This window comes from Grammomys surdaster, unplaced genomic scaffold (genome assembly GCF_004785775.1).
Source record: "Grammomys surdaster isolate TR1022 unplaced genomic scaffold, NIH_TR_1.0 141, whole genome shotgun sequence".
Classification (NCBI taxonomy): domain Eukaryota; kingdom Metazoa; phylum Chordata; class Mammalia; order Rodentia; family Muridae; genus Grammomys; species Grammomys surdaster.
Window position 1 is genome coordinate 1353861 of NW_021604599.1, and position 20028 is coordinate 1373888.

Genomic DNA, 20028 nt, shown 5'->3' on the forward strand with positions numbered 1-20028 from the left:
GTCGAGGGGGATAGTGGAAGAGAATGTCGAGGGGGATAGTGGAAGAGGATGTCGAGGGGGATAGTGGAAGAGGGTGTCGAGGGGGATAGTGGAAGAGGGTGTCGAGGGGGATAGTGGAAGAGGATGGAAGTAAAAACCCGAAAGCCAAGGGCAGAATTTGAAGACAAAGCTGACTGGGCCGTCATGTCCCTCACCAGCTCAATATCCTGCGCAGAATCCCATGTGACACAAGTGTGCAGAGAAAGGTGCTCAAGCGAGGTTATTCCTTCAACCTTCGCTTGGAACACTCAGTTGAGGCTCTTTCATCTTTGGATAAGAAGACAAAGTGGAGCAAGCCATGTCTCAAAAGCAGTATCCTGAGTACTCTCTGCACTCGAAATAGCATGGGAGCACTTTGATGTCAGGTGCAATTTCACATTTTAACAGTATTTTCTTTTTTAATTAGGCCAAAAGGCTCAGCTGCCAAAATCACATAGCTATGCACTGAGGATAAAGTACTACTCATTTTTTTTTTGTCTGTGTTTTTATAAAGGCACACTTTTTGTCTTTCTCCTTCTAATAATTTTAAAAAGATGAAAGATATAAGGGATCATTCAACTATGACAGAAAAGGAGATGGAGTTTTGATGAACTAGGTAGCAGCAGACCTAGATTATCTGGGAACCAAACCAAAGGAGAGTGCACGTGGAGCTGTGGAAGGATGGAATGGTGCTAGTATGCTGGGGAACTCTGGTCCATTTTAAATTACAGCAAGGAAGTTCTCATGAAAGTCTGACTTTTATAGTTGTAGGGCGGTATTGATATCCTTATTGGTTCTTGATTGTGTCAATAATGGAGGCAGAAGCCAATCGTAGTACAAAAAGGTGGGACTTAGAAGGACTAGAAGGGTATGAGGGAGAAAAGTCACAGCAGGCGGTGGAGCAGAGGATGGGGCATACACATAGATCTCAGAGCATCTATAGTTTGTAGCCTCTGCCTTGGGTGAAGGCTAAGGAGGATGGGGCAGGATATTTTTACCCAGCCATTGAGTTATCTGGTTGATTTTAAATATTAAGGCTGTCTGGTGTTTTCCATCCTAGGCGACTAAGGTGGTCAGGAGAAAGGGCACAGCCATGGAGTTCGTTGGCGGCTTTGCGGAGGTTGCCACGAGAACTTGGGGGAGTTCAGACACAACTCTTGAGAAAGAGCTACTGTGTTTTAAAAATTATATGTAGTTCACTATTTTGGATGGTCAACTGTGCAACACTGACTTTATCCCAGCTCTGAACAGGGATTCTTGTCTGTGCCATGCTGTGACTTTGAGAGCACATGTGAAGGAAAGGCTGGTCCCATAGACCCAGCTGAAGGTATACTTCTAATGTCCAGTAGGCTTCACATCTTAAAAGTTCATCATCTTCCACCGTCATGTTAAGACCTTTCAGTGGATAAACAACCTTCGAGTCACTATGGAGGCTACCAAAGATTCTACAGTGACAGTCACCTGAGCTCTCTGAAAGGACTGAACTTTTCTATAACGTTCAGTACAGTAGCTACTAGCCATGTGGAGCATTGGAGCACTTGACTGTGATTAATGGAAGATGGTTTTACATTATATTTTTTACTAATTTATATTTAAGTAGCCACATGTATTAACTAGCTCCCATAGCAAAAAGCACAACAGAAAGGTTTTTTTTTTTTAAGTGTTTTGACACTGTGCAATAAAGACATTGGAAGCAGTTGTGTCGCTCATGGTTTTATGGTAAGCCACAAAACAGTATGTTTACAGTTCAAATCTGTCACACTCATCACAAATGAACCAGGCAGGATTTTCTTCCCAATGCTTCATTTTAAAACTGTTTCTGTGATTGTGTTAATAAAAACGAGATGCTGATAATTGTAAGTACAGCCTGTCAGAAGAACGGATACCGTAATTATAACACAATTGAGGAAAACATTTTCCAAACACTAGCAGAGCATGCTATAATATGCTATGTGTTGCCTTTAAGTTAACTATGGTAGAAACAGCAAACGCAGATTTTGTCACAAGGGATATCTCATCAAGTAGTTAATTTGTAGAAAAATTTCATTTTTCCAATTTGAAAGAACAGATGGCCTATTCATTAAAATTCAAAAGTAGATAATTACTTGATTCCAGTATTTTTAGCAAAAGGACATTTTATAACATTATGTTTGGGGAAGACTCATAGGTCTTAAAATGTTTTGTATGACTGGACACATAATTCACCATCTATAACTGCCTGCCCTGCTAACTGAATGAGCCAGTTAAAAATAGCCTTGTAACTCTTTTTCTACACTGAAACATTCGCTTCAAAAAAAATTACTCCTCTCTCTGAAGAAATGTCTTCCATTAACCTCAAACCCCCATTCAAACATTCATCAGCAAATATTTGTCTCTCACATTTGTGCCAGAGACTTGCAACTGGAGATCCGTGTTTGGCAAGATTGCACCTGCCCCTAAGAAGGGAAGCCCACTGGTGAATGTGAATGATTGAAGTACTCTGGGTTTTCTTTCAATTTAATGATATTCTGCAACTTTTTCCTCACTTAAGTAGTTCAGTAAAGGTGGATATTTAGTTACTCATAACAGAGTATTCATAAATCTGCGTGGGTAAAGTCTGTTATTGACAGTCCCTCACCTGCACAATAATGATGATTTGGAAGTTTCCAACCACTCGAGCTCAGAAGTCTGTTTACCAGATGCAATTCTTACTCTCTGAGATTACACCAAATGAAGGAGAAACAACCAGTTTGACAAATTTCATTGATTACTGGGAAGCTCAACATGAATGCTTAAAGTAAGACTTCACTACCTCATATGGAAAAAAATTAACTCCTTCTGTCTCTTTGTTTCTTGGTTAGCAGGTATTTTTCTATAAGAGGATTTGAACATGGCTGGTGGGGGAGGAGGGGTTACAAAGTAAAACTAGGAAATGGTTTTCTCCTCATGTGTTTGAGGCAGGTAGTTGTTCAGTGTTGCCTGTGTCAGCTAGCCCAGGAACTTCTGGGATTTCTCTTCTCTCTACCTCCCATCTCACCATAGGGAATACTGGCATTGTGTCTGCATGTATACTGGTGCTGGGATCCAAATGCAAACTCCCTGGTTATGGGGCAAATGCTTTACATACTGAGCCATCTCCTCAACCTTGTAAGTGGACTTCTGTAATCCATCCCAATGTCTTTCAAATTTACCCTTTTTTCTCCCTTAGGACTGTGAGTACTTATTTCTGTGAATGAATTCTTACCTGGAGAGCTAGAGACATTGATCCATACTCATTTTTCAAATAGAAAAATTGATATGTACCCTAAAATAGTTTCTCAGTGGTCACGAAAAGGAAAATAATAAGATAAAAAAGAGATCTGTCTCTGTGCTGTTATGTCCTCTATGTGCTGAAAGACTGCCTTTGACTGGTGCATGTCAACAGTGTCACTTAAGAAAACAGGAATCCTGCGGAGATGTGGACAGTTACCATGGGCTTTATTATAAGTTTAACTCTCCTGTGAAAATCTCACCCTACAAACTTCTGGACTGGTATCTTGCTCAACATGGACAAACACACTGTTGAGCCTTAACTGCTTACATTTATGTGGAAGTAATGAAAGATTTATGACAATATGTTAATATATTTTGATGCTACAAAAAAAATAGCACATATGGAACAGATTCCAGAAAACATCCAAAAAAACCAAATGCTAAAATGGAATCACTGATAGGAATCTTTATTGCTAGATAATAATACAGGCTAATTAAACCATATAACCACATAACCTAATAAATTAAAACACTCTTTTAATATGATATTTCCAGGACTTGTTTTAAGTTTCTGCTAATGAAAACTGAATCCTGTTAGCAGCTGGAATTTTGATTATCGCCGTATGTTTGTGCTGTCCACATGGGTTAAGGATTATTATGCCACTATCAATCTCATATCTAGCATAAGACTTCTAATTTCACTCTATCACATAATGAATAAATATGTGGGAAATGTGGGGAACTGATGCAAAGCTCTTTTGTCTGGTTCTTCCTGAACAACTTTACTTTCATCTTATAATCCTAGAATATTCTTCTGGCCGATGACATCTTTCATGACTTTACACCTTTCTGTCAGAGACCTTAAAGTCTGATAGGGCAACTATTAAATCTAACAGCCCAAGGCTAGTAAAATTGTACAGGTTTTGATGATATGTAAGAGAGTGTGCTTGCTTAACATTTAAATGTAAATTAAAACTCTACTGTTCTAACAATCCTGTATGGTATTATTTTATTTTATGAATTTTAATATATTAGAAACCAGAGCTTTCTTCTAATACCATTTATGTATATTTCACCCTAATATTTCACCTAAAAACTACTGAATGGTAGCATAACTTTGCTGTAATACCTATTTCATTATCTTTATAACTTCAAGTGTAGTAGGTCTTACTTTTCATCTGTTCATAGTCATTACCACGTCTAGAGGCAAAGTAGATATTTATTTCATAACATTTGCTTCTCTGATGCTATAATAGCAGAGAGTTTAGAGATGGAAAACCAGCACCTCAGATGAGAGATCCTTAACTTCCGGACATGAGTCAGTCAATGAACAAAAATCTGGAAGAACTAAGACAAAAATCTAAGCATCAATTTGGCTAAAAGGTTATTTAGTCAAGAGATAAATTATTTAAGTCATTTTTAGATAGGAGCCTATTATTCATAGATAGCTCTAAGTCATTAGAATAATATGTCTCTGCAGAAATTAGTTCCTTAAATTCATTGTTGTTCAAGAAATGTACATTCTTTTGAATAGTTTAAACCCAAATTATTTTATTTAAAACTATTGCTACTTCATTAATTAGTAATAGAATGCAAAAGTTATTCACACAAATGTATGGAAACAATTTGTCCAAACCTGAGCTGAATTTTAATATTTTCATGGTTTCCATTTAAGCAGCATATCTAATTTTTGCTTTTCTTTTCCTAAGCAGTATAACTATTTTGTTAGATCCCCTTTCTTCCTCACTATGCTGTACTAATGCAGCAAAACGTTCCCTCATCACTGTATGACTAGAGAAATATTCATAATAGTTTTTATTAGAATGAGGTAAAATTTGTGATGTCAAACTCTTACAAATAATCCCCTCAAGTAGAAAAACTCAAGTTTTGGAAATCTGCTTTCTCAGACAAATCCTAACATGTCTAATGAGAGTCTAAAGGAATTATTTTTCTAAATAAATTTCAGCTCAATAATAGAAAGAAGCACGATGGAATATATATGAAGAACCTAAAGACAGCAGGAACCAACACATAGTTGTGGCTATACTACTCTTCCAACTTAGTTGAAGAGTTCCGTAGCAAGGGTGATCCTCTCTGTCTGCTCACAGTGTCTTCAGGAAGTTGAACAATGATACTGTATAGAAGGAAGGTGGCAGCCAATGAATGGAAAGGGAATACTGTGGTTTCTTTCTTCTTCTTTTTTAAATGATGGTTCTGTACAAAGACAAATCCACCACAGATGTTTAAAAGAAGAATGTATTCACTGATAGAGGTTAAACATTTAGTGTGGAGGGTAAAATGAACATTAGAGGTTAATTCCATTACCTGAGAGTTCTTCATCTTTATTTTGCCAAGGGCATTGTTGATAACCCAATTCCTATGGATCTAATATCAAACTATTTCCAAATACATAAAATAAAGTATTTTAGAATATAAAGGAAACCAATTCATTTAGAAGTCAGTAACAAAAATATTTTTAAACTGTGATTCACTAATTGAGGTTTATTTTTATTATGTGCATTAAGTAATAGTATATACTAATGTAATGATAATAATAATGGTGATGATTTTAACATTTTTATAGAGAGTGTAAAGATATCTGGAATAATTGTCATATAGTAAGAAAATATTTCCATTGATGGCACCACAATTTGTGTTAAGCTGGTGAGATTTGTTGCTATGAAATACTACATTTTGGTTGAAAGTTAATAAAACTGTCCTTTCCTTTTCCATATCTGTGTTCACAGATCCATGAATTATTTCAAGCTAAGAGCCTCTGAGCCAGGCTGTGAAGTCTCAGTGAGCAGATGACAGGGATTCAGGTTCAGGCTCATTTAGAAAAGATTCCAGTTCATGGGAAGACTAGACTAGCAATTAGCATTTGACTCCAGAGAATGCTTTAAACTTCCAAGCATGGGATTTTATACCAGAATAATATTTAATGAGTGAATCCTGTTCTCTCCAAGAAATGGGGGAAGTCACTGTATCCATTGCTGTTGGCAGAGGCATTTCAGTTTGGGAATGAATAGAATCTACTCACAGGTAGTATTTGTGCCATCAGCTGTGTGGCTTAGTTCAAGGTGATTGGGGTGTTCTTTTTCACATAGGGAAGTAGGGAGAGGGTAGAAGTCATATGTGGAAAGTGGACTAGAGTTGTTGAAAGTGTTGGTGCAACAGAGAGGTTATTGAGGAAGTGTGAGAAGCCAAATCATGTCCGACTCAAAAATTCTCATGAGGAAATTTATGAGTTGGGCACTAATCTTATCATTGAGCAATCACTATGTGCCTGTATTCAGTAATCATTGTTAACAGCTTCATTGAGACAATTCACCATACCATCTGCCTCTTTAAAATATTCAATTCAATAATTCTTAGAATATTTACAAATCTGTTTTCTCATCACCACAGCCTCATTTAGAACATTTTCATTATCTCAAAAGGATCCTCAGTCTTACCATCTCTCCCAGACCGTTGGCACCTTAATCTTTCTGTCTTCCTACAGTAGAGTTGGATACTCTGAACATTTTGCATCAGTGAAATAATGTAGTGTATGTTTTGTGAGTCTTTCTCCTTTTCACCATTTTTTTCTGGGAACATAAGTAATATAACAAGTGTTAATACAGTTATCACCTTACTAAGGCTGAACAACATTCTGCCATTTTGCTAAACCATTCATCAGTTGGTGAAACTTTGTGCCCGGTTTCATTCTCTAGTTTTCTTTGCCTACTAAATAGGTGTTCAGCTGTTTTCTTTCTCCTTCAGTTTTTCTTATTACAGACATACTAAAACTATTATTGTAGGGACGGGAAAGGTGAATCAGCAGCTATGAACACTTGCTGCTCCTTCAAATGACCTGGGTTGGATTTCCAGCACTCACGTTCATCCCATGGTTCATAACTGCCTAAATCTCCTGGTCCAAGGGATCCAACGCCCTCTTCTGGCCTCGCTTGCCACCAGCACACACATGGTATTTACACAGACACACACAGACACATGTATACACAAGTAAAATTAATCAGAATAAGTCATTAAAATTATCCTGATCTTATTATGTTTGCAGTGGAGATATATATATATTTGGCTATGTCTATAGTTTTCTATAGGCAGAAAAATTGTAATACCACAACTATCAGGTTTTGAGATAGTCATATAACATTCGTTTTACATTTTAATTAACCTTAGGAGAATTTATGATGCAATGCTATTTTTCCAGCAGTCTATTTGCTTTTGAGAAAAGAAATTTGAAGCTTGTGCCTTTTGTGTTTTTTTACAGATGTCCAAAGCATTTTAAGATATGTGGTTACTTGTATTATTTTGCTCTGCTCCCTTAAAAAATGTGAATGTTGATATGTATCTGTTATGTTTTCTGGAGAATCCCAGTCTCCTGTAAAGGGAGAAAATATATATACCACTTCAAATACACCTATTGTAAGTTATCAAATATAAACTCTCAAGGTAGGAAGTGCATTTTAGCATTGTGAAAGTTATAGTAAGGGCACGTATGTAGGGTAAAAGTGGGTCCCCTATCTGCCCCGCCATGGGGCTAGGGCTGCTCAGGGAAGCAGAGATGCAGGAAGTTTGACTGCACTCACGCCATGCATGGTTATAGTGGGGCTCACTAACTAATACTGCAGGTATTCACCCATCAGTTGTAGAGGTTTTTTTTCATTCATGGGTTTCAGCACCATTGACATTTTGGACTGAGTAATTCTTTGGCAGGATGCTGTCCTGTGCATTATAGGAGTCTCAAAACCACCTTTGAAATCTGTGCAGGATATCATCCAAATGATGACAACGCAAACTGTCCCCAGTCTTGGACATATGTTCCTTGAAAAGTAAAACATGCCCCTTCTCCAACTGGAAAAATAGCATTGCATCATAAATTCTCCTAAGGTTAATTAAAATGTAAAACAAATGAATGTCATGTGACTATCTCAAAACCTGATAGTCGTGGTATTACAATTTTTCTGTCTATAGAGAACTGTAAGCATAGCTATCTATTATTTTCCTCTGTGTGTGTGTGTGTGTGTGTGTGTGTGGTATATATGGGTGTGCACATTCGTGTACTTGTGTGTGCATTTATGGAAGCCAGGTTGATACTGGTTGTCTTCCTTTATCTCTCTTCACCCCATTTTTTGAGACAAAGTCCTCAGAGAATCTAAAGCTTACCACTGAGATTAGACTAGCAAGCCAAGAAGGCCTCATGTTTCTCCTTTCTCTGCCTCTCACTGTTGGAATGATAGGCATGTGCCACCATGCTTTGCTTTTACAAGGGTAGACCGGCTCTAACTCAGGTCTTCATGCTTGTTCAGAAAGCATCTTTACTTCCTAATCCATCTCCCCAAGCTTCTGTTCGTTGTGGACCAACTGAAGGTGAGCATATATTATAGAAACAATATTACCCTATTATAGAAACAATAGTGCAAGATGTGTCATTCAGTGCTGGAATTTGGTTTAATAAGCTGACTACTCAATAAGTCAACTTTTCAACTCTCATATGTTTCAGAAATGAATAATCTATTCTCCCCTTGCTTTCCTATGTATACACATCTTTCGTCTGGCCTGTCTTTAGCTTTCCCCATAACTAGAAGTTGAAAGTCACAAATATTTATCTTGTGTTCTCTGTATAGTTTGCTAGGACTTCAAAGCATAATAGATATAAAACCATAATATTGATCCTTGGGAAGAACATTCCAGTCCTTGCCTATGATCAGGTACATGACTGACCCATTTGTAATACATCCAGTATATTTTCTTTTCCTTCAGTGTAATCTACAGTTAGAAATGCTGCAATATCAGCTGCTTGAACAGTCTGATTGCTCAGATGGCTCTTTATAGCCAACTGTCCAATACACTCAAAAGCCAGTCTGTTTCCTCATCGTTGTTTTCTTTGGGGTATGTTTATATGGCCCGTAACTTTAGAACAGGAAGCTTAACAATCAGAGTCAGACAACTCGGTGTGCATCTCCGTGTGCATCTTCCCTAGCTACACTTTTAACTACTTCTAGTTCCATATAGCTCATTTATGTTTCTGATTATGAAACTAAGGAGAGCTGTGATTATTTTATTTTGTATGCAATCTATTTTGTCTTATAACTTTGTATAACAAAAAAATATTTCAAATACATTTACTGTAGTCAAGACCATATAGAAACTCAAATTTGCCTAACTGAAGGAAAAGAAGCAAAAGTCTTCTTGCATGGAATCTCAATCTCTACACGCTTCTCATCCCTTAAATGCTACCCTATTCTTTTGGATACTGAGCATATTTGTGCCTCCTTTAAGGAATATGACTACGGTTTAGAGAGATGGCTCAGTGATTAAGAACATATGATGCTTCTGAAGATGACCTCTGCATGCTTCCTAGTACACACGTAGTAGCTCATAACTGCCTTATCATTCGATTTCAGAGAAATCTGCGACCCTTTTCTAGCATCTATGAGCAACAAGCACACACATGGTTCTCACACTTAGATGTAGGCAAAACACCTATACACAAAAGACAAGAGCAAATATTAAAAGTATTTTGCTACAATTTTGTATTTTAAAAACCTTTTGAATGAGAAGCTTTGTTATCATAATAACACTATATGAACTCCAATGGTTATAGAAACTATGAAGGCAAAACTAGTTTAGAAAAAATTTGCTGTGTACACATGTCTAATGAGACGCTAATTAGCCAAATTGAATCAACTAGTGATAAAACAAACTTTGAAGGAAATATGGCATACTGTAACAGGGCAATTTCACATAGATGTTTATTCAATGGCCAAAAAAAAATTCATTTATCATGTTTAATCCCTTACATGGAGAATACATTATTTAAGGAATAGGAGTTGAGATCCAGGGAAACCATATCCATTTCAGATGATAAAGCAGTCTTGAACAGATAGTCGATTGGTCCTGATACCCCGTCATTCTTTCACTCATAACAAACTTACTTCCTCCAGAGAAGCTGTCTTTTTCTCAACTCGTTGGGGATTAAGGAAGACAGATTTAAGTGACTGGCAGGTACGGAGAGAAGCAAGATCTCTAAGTCTGCATTCAGTTCCTGGGAAGTAGACATAAGAGAGAGGAAGCTTGTCCCTCTACTTAGCCCTGCCTTGTCACTTTCTGCATTCTTCTCCAAGTGACACAGCCTCTGATCTAAAATGACCCCACAAGTCAGGTCTGATAGAATCTTTAATTGGTTAAGATAGAAGAAGACCCAGAGATGAACTTGTCTCCCAGAGGAAAGTGTATCTGTGCTGATGCAGACATAGCTCAACCACCAGAATGCTGAAAGGTCTGTTGAATCTAGGAATGACAGAAATCCTTATGAGAGAACAAATAGCATTAGGCTATAGCCTCTAACTTACAAAACCACGAGCACATACTCAGAGTGCTTGGAAGGAAAGAAACTGGAGGTATTGTCTAGATGGAAACTTTGATATAATACCTGTTTGCTTTTAATGGCCAAACAAGCTGTCTTCAATGTGCCAACCAAGATTGCTGCTGCTGAGCATAGTGTTCACAATCAGGCTGTTACCAGCCATTCTTTCTGCCTGCCAGTAATAAATCCCTAAGCTAATTCTACTTATCATGAGAATCCTTATGGCTCAAAACCCTAGGTTAGGAAAAGAAAAAAACAGGATAAATAAAACCAGGGGATTTGAAATCTCTTTATAAATTCAGTTTCTCCTTTTTTTCTTGAAACTCCCAATTCTTATGAAACACAGACAAAAGTGGGGATACTTTCTAATAGCCCTTTTAACACTCAAATCTCTCCAGAGTCGTGCACATAGAAGGGTGCCAAAAGCAAAAATAAATTGATTGCAGCTAAAAGTGTCAGGCTTAGGGTATATGACACAGCCCATTCCAGATCACAAACAGGCATATGACATCCAAAGTAGCATTTTAAAAAGTGTTCAATGTCCTGTGATACAGCTGTCAATTATTCATGACAGTGGCAGGAATAAGAAAAAAAATAACAAAATGAAGCCATAAATAACTGTGACCCTCTTCTTGGCTGCTGTTTCCACCTCTTCTCTTGGACAGACCACATTAGCAATTTGGAAAACTCCAAACGACATGTATGTTTTTTTGTGTATCATATGATGACCAGAAGACAGGGAAAAAATAACAGAGAGTATCACACTATAAAACAAAAGTAAAGTATAAAGAACAAATTAAAATGCTAAGATGAACTAGATCTTGGGCTTATTGGCTTCCCAAATGCATTCTGAGAGTCTGTAGGGACCGTTGGGATTAGTCAAAGGGGAAGAATAATTTCAAAAGCCTAGAACTTTACTAACAGTATGAAATTTAGTTTTTCCCACTCTTTAAAAAGTCTGTTTGAAATCTAAAATTTAAGAGTCAAAATTGAAGAATTGAAATAGTTACAAATAAATGATGACTGATTTTTATCTTTTCTTTCAAAAGAAATATAAATTATATTTGTTGATGTTAACCCGAAGGAAATGCACCAACTTTAGAAAAAAAAAGTCATAGTGATGTAAGTTTCAGGATAAACATGCCTCAGACAAAAGCATCCCACTCTTTCCTCCACAACAGAGTCACCACTTGTAGGCCACCCTCAAGGCTCTCAGTGGTGGCCACTGGAGTAGAGCAGAAAGAGAAATGATCAGTACATGAGCAGCTCTAGTGCAGTAGTTCCCAGCTTGTGGGTTGCTACCCTCTGTGGGTCTCACAACCTTTGCACAGGAGATACCTAAGACCATCTGCATATCAGATATTTATATTAAAATTCATCACACTAGCAAAACAACAGTTATGAAGTAGGAATGAAACTGATTTTATGGTTCGTGGTCACCACAACACAAGGAACTGTTCTAAAGGACCACAGCATTAGGAAGGCTGAGAATCACTGGTCTTGGGAGTGGTCTGATGACTCTCTAGTACTTTACAACAAGCTGATTATATGGGAGTAGGAATTCCTGGACATGCACACTTAGTATTTAAGCAAGTGAGAGTGCAGATCTGGCAAAGGCAGTATATGTTCAAATAGGAAAATATCTCAAGTAGGTAACTCATAGACACTAAAAACAGTGTACTCAGTGTTCTTAAGTGACTATGCAATCCATTCTTGAAAAGCATTTAGATGGCCATCCAGAGACTGCCCCATCTAGGGATCCATCTCATCTACAGCCACCAAATCCCGACAGTATTGCTGATGCTAAGAAGTGCTTGCTAACAGGAGTCTATATAGCTATCCTGGGAGAGGCTCTTCCAGAGCCTGACAAATACAGATGCAGATACTCACAGCCAGTCATCAGACTGAGCCCAGAGACCCCAGTGGAAGAGCTAGGGGAAGGGCTGAAGTTGCTGAAGTGGATTGCAACTCCATAGGAAGAACAATATCAACTAACTGGAGCACTCAGAGTTCCCAGGAACTAAACCACCAACCAAAGAGTATACGTGGAAGAATCCATGGCTCCAAACATATATGTAGCAGAGGATGGACTTATCTGGCATCAGTGGGAGGGGAGGATCTTGGTCCTGTGGAGGCTTGATGGCCCAGCATAGGGGGATACTAGGGTGGTGAGATGAGAATGGGTGCGTGGGAGGAGGAGCACCCTTATAGAGGCAAAGGGCAGTGGATATGGGATGGTAGGAGTTGTGGAGGGCAAACTAGGAAGAGGGGTATCATTTGAAATTTAAATGAATAAAATGATTAATATAAAGTAAAATCAAAAGAGAAGCATTTAGAAATGCACAGTTGCTTCTGATTTTACTTGAAGGTTGATATGAAGGCTAATAAGTAAGCTTAACCTGTTCGATAACCATTTTCATCAATAACTATTTTTGTGAGTTGTTGGAAACTCTGATACCTCTCCACGCCTTTTAAAGAGCTGTCCTTCAAGCCATGTATGCGTCATATGAGTCTCTCATCTGTCCCTTCTCTCTGTTACTTATCCTCAGCCTCACAACAGCTATGAAGTAAAATATTCAATCCAATTATGATTCAGGTTATAAGCACTTTCTGTTTCTGATTTAAGTCTGTTTGCTCACTAAACTGTAATACCAGCGACAGTAACAGTGCTTTAAACTGATTGGGACATGGTGACACATTCCTATAATTTCATCACTCTGAAGATAGAACAAGAAAGATCAAGGTCATAGCAAGTTTGAGATTATCTAAGACTTTTTGAGACCCTATCTCAAATCCAAAAGGCAATACTAAAGAAACAAATAGAAAGAGATATTTTTAAAAAAGTGTCATATATCATATGGCATCGGATCACTTATACTTTCTTGGTAACTTTGGCCATACTGACTGTCTAGTTTTTAACCTGGAAAATATATTCATATCCAAGCTGGTATTTATCAAGTATAATACTGAATATTTTATCTATTCTAATTAATATGGAACACAAACTTCTGTTGGCAGTACCACTTATTAATATATAAATGAATAATTAGCACATGTATAATTTACACCTATTTTTTTCAACAAAAGTTAAGTTAGATGGAAAAATTTAGACAAATAAGATTAGGATAATAAGGGTGAGTGTAATGGCTGATGCCTTTAATCCCAGTCCTCAGGAGGCAGATAGGACTGGCCTATACATTGCCAGTGTGGTCTACACAGTGAGACTCTGTAAAAGAAAATTGAGAAAATAATTTGTAACCAAATGTGGATTTTGCAAAAATTTCAAACACTAGAGTCTCATAGTGTTCAGAACATGAGCTTTCTGGAGATTTTTAAAACGGAAGTTGTAACCACCTACATGAGTAGTTGTCCATGCATTTAAACAGATAGATGGTCTAAGAATATGGTTTGTCCAGAAAGGAAGGATGTCTGCAGGACTGGCTGTAATACTCATGGTGGTCTCTGGGTAGTTTCAACATCCTATAAGAAAAATCATCTAGATTCCATAAGTCAGCTCTGATGTGATGGGTCCATAGTTTTACTTGAAGAAACCTCTGGTTCAAAACAATAGCCCTAATGTTACTTGTTGTCTTTCATTGGGCAAGTATTGGTAGAGATAGTGTGACTCTCAAAGCGCTCAGCTGCATTCTGCTTAGATGTTGCTTTCCTCTAGAGACTGTAAAATGTCAGCTTCAAAGACAGAGAAGCAGCCTCACACAGCTACTCCTTTTTCCTCTAAGCATTGCTTGTTTTAATTATATTTATAATTAACACTACAAGCTTTAGATTGACAGTTTTATAATCGATCAGGAAGTTATTACTTCTTATCCTTGGGAGCTCCAAACTCAAATCTGTCATCTCTGAACAAAGATGAATGTAGAAAAGTCCAAAGACTTGGCATTCTCCCTGTGAATCACTGATTTCCTTAGGTTCCTGTTTTCTTCTTTAGGTCTGATAATGATTTGTGCTAGAATGTTCTTTCCTCACTGCCATTACTTCTCATTGAAGGAATCTAAAAACAAACTGTTTATAACAGAAAACCTATTTTCCTACATAGGCATCAGTTACTGAAGTAGCTGATGGACTATTGGAGTACATTATAAATAATTCTTATGTCCACTTAAATAATAAACAAGCATAATGAAGGTTACGTCAGCAGTAAGGACAGACATGTGTTATACTTTTAGTGCAGGGATAAGTATTTTAGCTGTCTTATCTCATTTAAATTTAACAATCACATAGGTGCTCTAGCTTTATTGATTTTTACTAAAGAAGACAGTAAAGTATTGAAAACTCAAACAAGGCCTGGCGGTGGTGGCGCACGCCTTTAATCCCAGCACTTGGGAGGCAGAGGCAGGCAGATTTCTGAGTTCGAGGCCAGCCTGGTCTACAGAGTGAGTTCCAGGACAGCCAGGACTACACAGAGAAACCCTGTCTCGAAAAACCAAAAAAAATAAATAAATAAATAAAAAAGAAAAAAGAAAACTCAAATATATTTACCAAGTGCCAAAGTGCTGGTAAGTAACAGATAAGAAAACTCAGGTCTCAGGTCCTAGTCTGACTTCAGACAATATAATAATTTCTTTATTATCACACTGTAATTGCTCTTTTTCACTCTTGAGTGTCACATGAAATTTCTAGGGAAACAGACTTATCACTAAAAGAAATGGGGCATGCTGTATTTTTGAATAAATAAACTCCTTGGCTGATTTTTTATATAGCTTGAAAGAGGACATTCTCTCTGTCTCTTTTTTTTAACAATTGAATAACATTTAATTTATATGTGACATAAGAGATATATTTCATCTTTGTTTCAGGTTCCTGATGAGGTTTACCTGGGGTGCACCTCCTCACTAGGCTCTGAGTGATTCTTTCTTCTTTTTTATTGGATATTTTATTTACATTTCAAATGTTATGTAAATATACTATACCCTTACACTATTTCCCTGCCCCCCAACCAGGAACCCCTATCCTATCCCCCCTCCTCCTGCTTCTATGAGGATGTGCCTCCACCTACCCCCCCACTCCCATCTCCCCACCCTCGAATTCCCCCACACTGGGCGTCCAGCCTTCATGGGACCAAGAACTTCCTCTCCCACCTATGTCCAACAATGCCATCCTCCCCTACATATACAGCTGGAGTCATGGGTCCCTCCCTATGTGCTCCTAAGCTGATGGTTTAGATCCTGGGAGCTCTGGTTGGTTGGTATTGTTGCTCTCCCCATGGAGCAGCAAACCCTTTCAGCTCCTTCAGTCTTCTCTCTTACTCTTCCATTGGGAACCCTATGATCAGTTCAATGGTTAGCTGTGAGCATCCACCTCTGAATATGTGGGGGGACATTCTCTTTCTATGGTCAGTGAGCTTACTTATAAGGGGTAATTCAGTTCCGATGGGGTAGATAAATTCTGTATTTAGTCATAATTGTCTTATACTACCCTGTCCACAGATACTATTTAAATATGGAGGCCCAGAAGAGAGCTGCTCAACAGTCCTTCTCACCCTTCCTAATGCTACGACCCTTTGATAGAGTTCCTCACGCTGTGATGACACCCCCAACCATGAAATCATTTTGTTGCGACATCATAACTGTAGATTTGCTACTCTTGTGAATCTTAATGTAAATATTTGATGTGTAGGATAACTGAAACAAGGATACATGGGGGGGCAGGGGTCATGACTCACAGGTTGAGAACCACTGCTCTACAGAGTAAATGGTGTCTCACAGATGCATAGATGAAACATCTTTAATGTTCAACAAATGGACGGAAGTTAAAGTACCGATTCACATTTTTAAACCCATATTTACATTAAACTCTTTTGGTTTAAAAAACAGGAATCAATTTATTCTCAATACACACACAAGAGAGAGAGAGAGAGAGAGAAACAGAGAGAGAGAGAGACAGAGACAGAGACAGAGACAGAGAGACAGAGACAGAGACAGACAGAGAGAGACCATTATTACAGCAGGCAGATAAAAGAACAGCTCTGATGCTGGCATACGGGGCCTAACATTAGAACAACACTGGGAAGCATCTGATCAGGGCTTAGTTCTTTTTACCAAGAGAGAGGTTTTCTTTTCTTCCACAGACAGTGGGTAAGAGACTGGAAAAACAGCAATAGTGGAAGATTACCTCTAGAATAGAGTGTGTTGCTTTTGATTTCTCCCCTAGTTGTATTGGGTGATGGAAATTTTAAGCTACACAGCTCTGACTTTTTAAAATTAGTATTCCCCCCATGAATAGCACTTGGCGTCCTTATTTGTGAGCAGCAATCTGTACCCAGTGTGTAGCATGTCCCTGGCTTTTCCCTTCTTTAGCATTTTATTCTCCCATTCCATTGTGGAGCATAAACAGTCCTCCTGCTCTGTGGTTGCTCTTGTTCTGACTGATAGTCAGCTTCACAGACTGGGAAGCAGAGAAACAGGTTGCCTTGGTCAGATAAGATGTTTCCAAATAAACAGATACCAAAAGCTGCAATTAAATAATGCCCAAGGGTGGGAGCAATTTCTCTCTTTATAATAACTGCCTTGCTCAAAATGAGAATTTCCAAGTCTGAGGCAGGCTATAGAAGATGTGCCCATTTACTCCAGTTTCCTTTTGGATGTCAAATATTAAAATTGGGATTGTCATGGTTTGCTAAAATTACATATGGAGTAGTTTCCTAGGTTTCTGTTTTCATGCTCAGCTTTTCCTAGCCTTTCTTTTCTTTTTCTTTTTTTTTTTTTTGAGTCTCACATCAAATCTGCTGATGAAGAGTTTAAGAGATGGGATTCTTATATATTACTGCATGTCCTGCATTGTCCTTTAGGGAAAACTTTGTTTCAGTTGGTTCACCGATACATTTAAGCTCCATGTTTTTCAGCTGGTAATGAAGCGGCAGCAAATGAAATGGCACCGGAGACTATGTAACATGTCTTCTCTTCTTCTTCCAGATGGGAAGGTTGAAGTCACAAAAGAAGGCGTGAAGCTGTGCACCATGGGCCCCGGAAAAGTGTTTGGGGAGCTGGCTATTCTTTACAACTGTACCCGAACAGCGACCGTCAAGAGTAAGGCTCATTTCCCTAGTTTTCACATTCCTTCTGTGTCGTCTGTCTCACTGTCTGTGCGATATTGATTTAATGCTGATTGTTTGAATCTGTGTCATTAGTCAGTCTATTTTCAAAGTTTTGCTTTGCAATCAGGTGATATGTTGGTTTACTTACTATAAGATGATAGTTGACAATGCATTTTATCTCTGATATCAGATAATTATTATTCTCATTAAAACTTATGGCAGAACTTTTTTTTAAGGTATAATGTTTTAAATTATATTTTTCTAGGAGAAAATTCTTTTCTTTTTCATACCACTAAAGCCTGGGGATGATATTACAGAACATTTTCAACCCTATTTTAGATTATATAAGCCATATCATTCCCACCTGTTGATTCTGGGATTTGGAAAACCTGAGGCAAGAAGTGTCCTTTGTCTCATCCAAACATCCCTGAATAAAATACATCCTGGATTCTATAACTGCATCTGAGTGTATTTTCATCTTCAGCTGCTCATCAAGTTGGATTTTGTACTGGTTGTTCTTTTCTCTGATTGAGCGTATTTTAAATTGGGTGATAAAACAGCTTGTTTTCCTGATTTTACATATATGTGTAGATGTGATTTCTCTGGCAACACTGGGTGTTCAGTAGGAGCAGCTGCAGCAGTTAGAGAGAGAAGTGTATTTTTAAAAAATATCTTCCTGTGTGAAGATATAAGGATGGTATAACAAACAGAGCTGAATTCGAAGCCAACACTGGAAGTCCAGTACATCTTTAGGCAGGCGTGTGTGTGTGACTCAAGTGTCACATTATCCCATAGATAATTTCGATGACAAATTATGATGAGCAGCTTTCGTTTAAAAAAATATGGCAAACTGACAAATTGTTAATATCATTTCGTTTTATTTGGATGACACTGAGTAGTTTGTGTATTTTTTTCCCCCAAGTACAACCTACGGTGGCAATAGGCACTGGTTGTAAAGGATTAAAGAATGTATGGCCACATGAAGAATGTATAGCCACTTAAAGTAACAGATACAGCTGATCATGACTGTCAGTCAATGACCTTTCTCCTGAACTGCCACAGCACTGAGGGTGGCTCTTTCAGTATAGGTCCTTCTGGCCACCTAATTCTTGATCTTAGAAAGGAGATCCTTCCAATGGATAAGTACAGCCAGGATTTTCTTTCACACTATCATTTAATTCCATGACTCAAAAAAAAAATATCTGTGTAATTTTCAGTCCCTTAATAAAGAGCCTAAGATGGGGAAAGAGCAGCCATTGCTCATTAAATCAAACAGATTTTACTGTTATGTTTTACTTTTGTAAGAAATATATTTTTTAGGATAAATAAAGGACCACATTTTTGATAATCTATGATTTTTTAGGATTATGAATAATTTTTGCCACTTTGAAATTTTTTGAGCATTAAATCTCATTGAATCTAATTGAGACTACAAATTTCTAAAGGTTAGCATATGGTGATCAATCCATTCTTAATCATATGAAATACTGAAAGAAATATTTTAGATAGACTAGTTTATTTAAATGGATTTTGGAGCTAATTATTTTTATGAGATGATTGCTTTCCTTCATAAAGATCAGTGATCGCATCCACAGTCTGTAAAATGGTGCTCATTTCCACTAGCTGCTGTATACTCATGATGGCAAATTTAGGTAGGCACTATGCATAAGAATTAGTGAGAAGACGCTGAATCTTGGATGCAAAAAATAATCCTGTTTCCAGGTCAAAATATTCTACATTGAGGGGAATACATGTTGGGGGACATTTTTTTTTCTGGAACTGAGCATCACGCAGGAGTATACCTATGTGCATTTGTGTGCTTTTCACTTCATGGTACCTACTTAAGATACAAAAATTACATGGAGAAACGAGCCATGGTCTCATGGTATGGTAAGGTGTCTCTGTATTTGCACTTATACAAGCCATGAGCATAAGTCTGGAATATTGCTTATGAAGAACTATTTCTTTTCACTGTTGCTTTAGAGCTATACAGTATAAATAACAGTTGTTTATTGCTCAGTACTGTTTGTTATGTCTCCTTCCTATCCTGAGAGATTGTACACATTACTGTGGGCCTTTAGTGACATTTTTTCTTTATGATAAAACTAAATCTACAGACCTAACACCTTATAGTTTTTATCAGAATACACCATGGATGCTATTTGTAAACAGTGACTACAGAATATAACACAAAAGGCTATCTTACTCTTTTCACATGAGATTTTAAAATATATGAACCTTCATAGGGCAAGTTCTTTCTTGGGATTCACTATTGTGTTTGATAGCCCACTTCATAATCGCCATCTTGCCATTGATGACGTTTGGGTATAACAGTACACATCTGGAGAAAATG

At 37.7% G+C, this 20028-nt stretch overlaps 1 protein-coding gene across 1 annotated transcript in view; it reads left to right on the top strand.

Annotated features, from left to right (window-relative positions):
* The window catches only part of Prkg1 (protein kinase cGMP-dependent 1), a 1042192-nt gene that overhangs the window by 336142 nt on the left and 686022 nt on the right, over positions 1-20028 (top strand). Inside the window, exon 3 of the mRNA XM_028764010.1 lies at positions 17554-17667. Coding sequence (XP_028619843.1) covers positions 17554-17667 — 114 coding nt within the window. The remainder of the gene's footprint in view (positions 1-17553; positions 17668-20028) is intronic.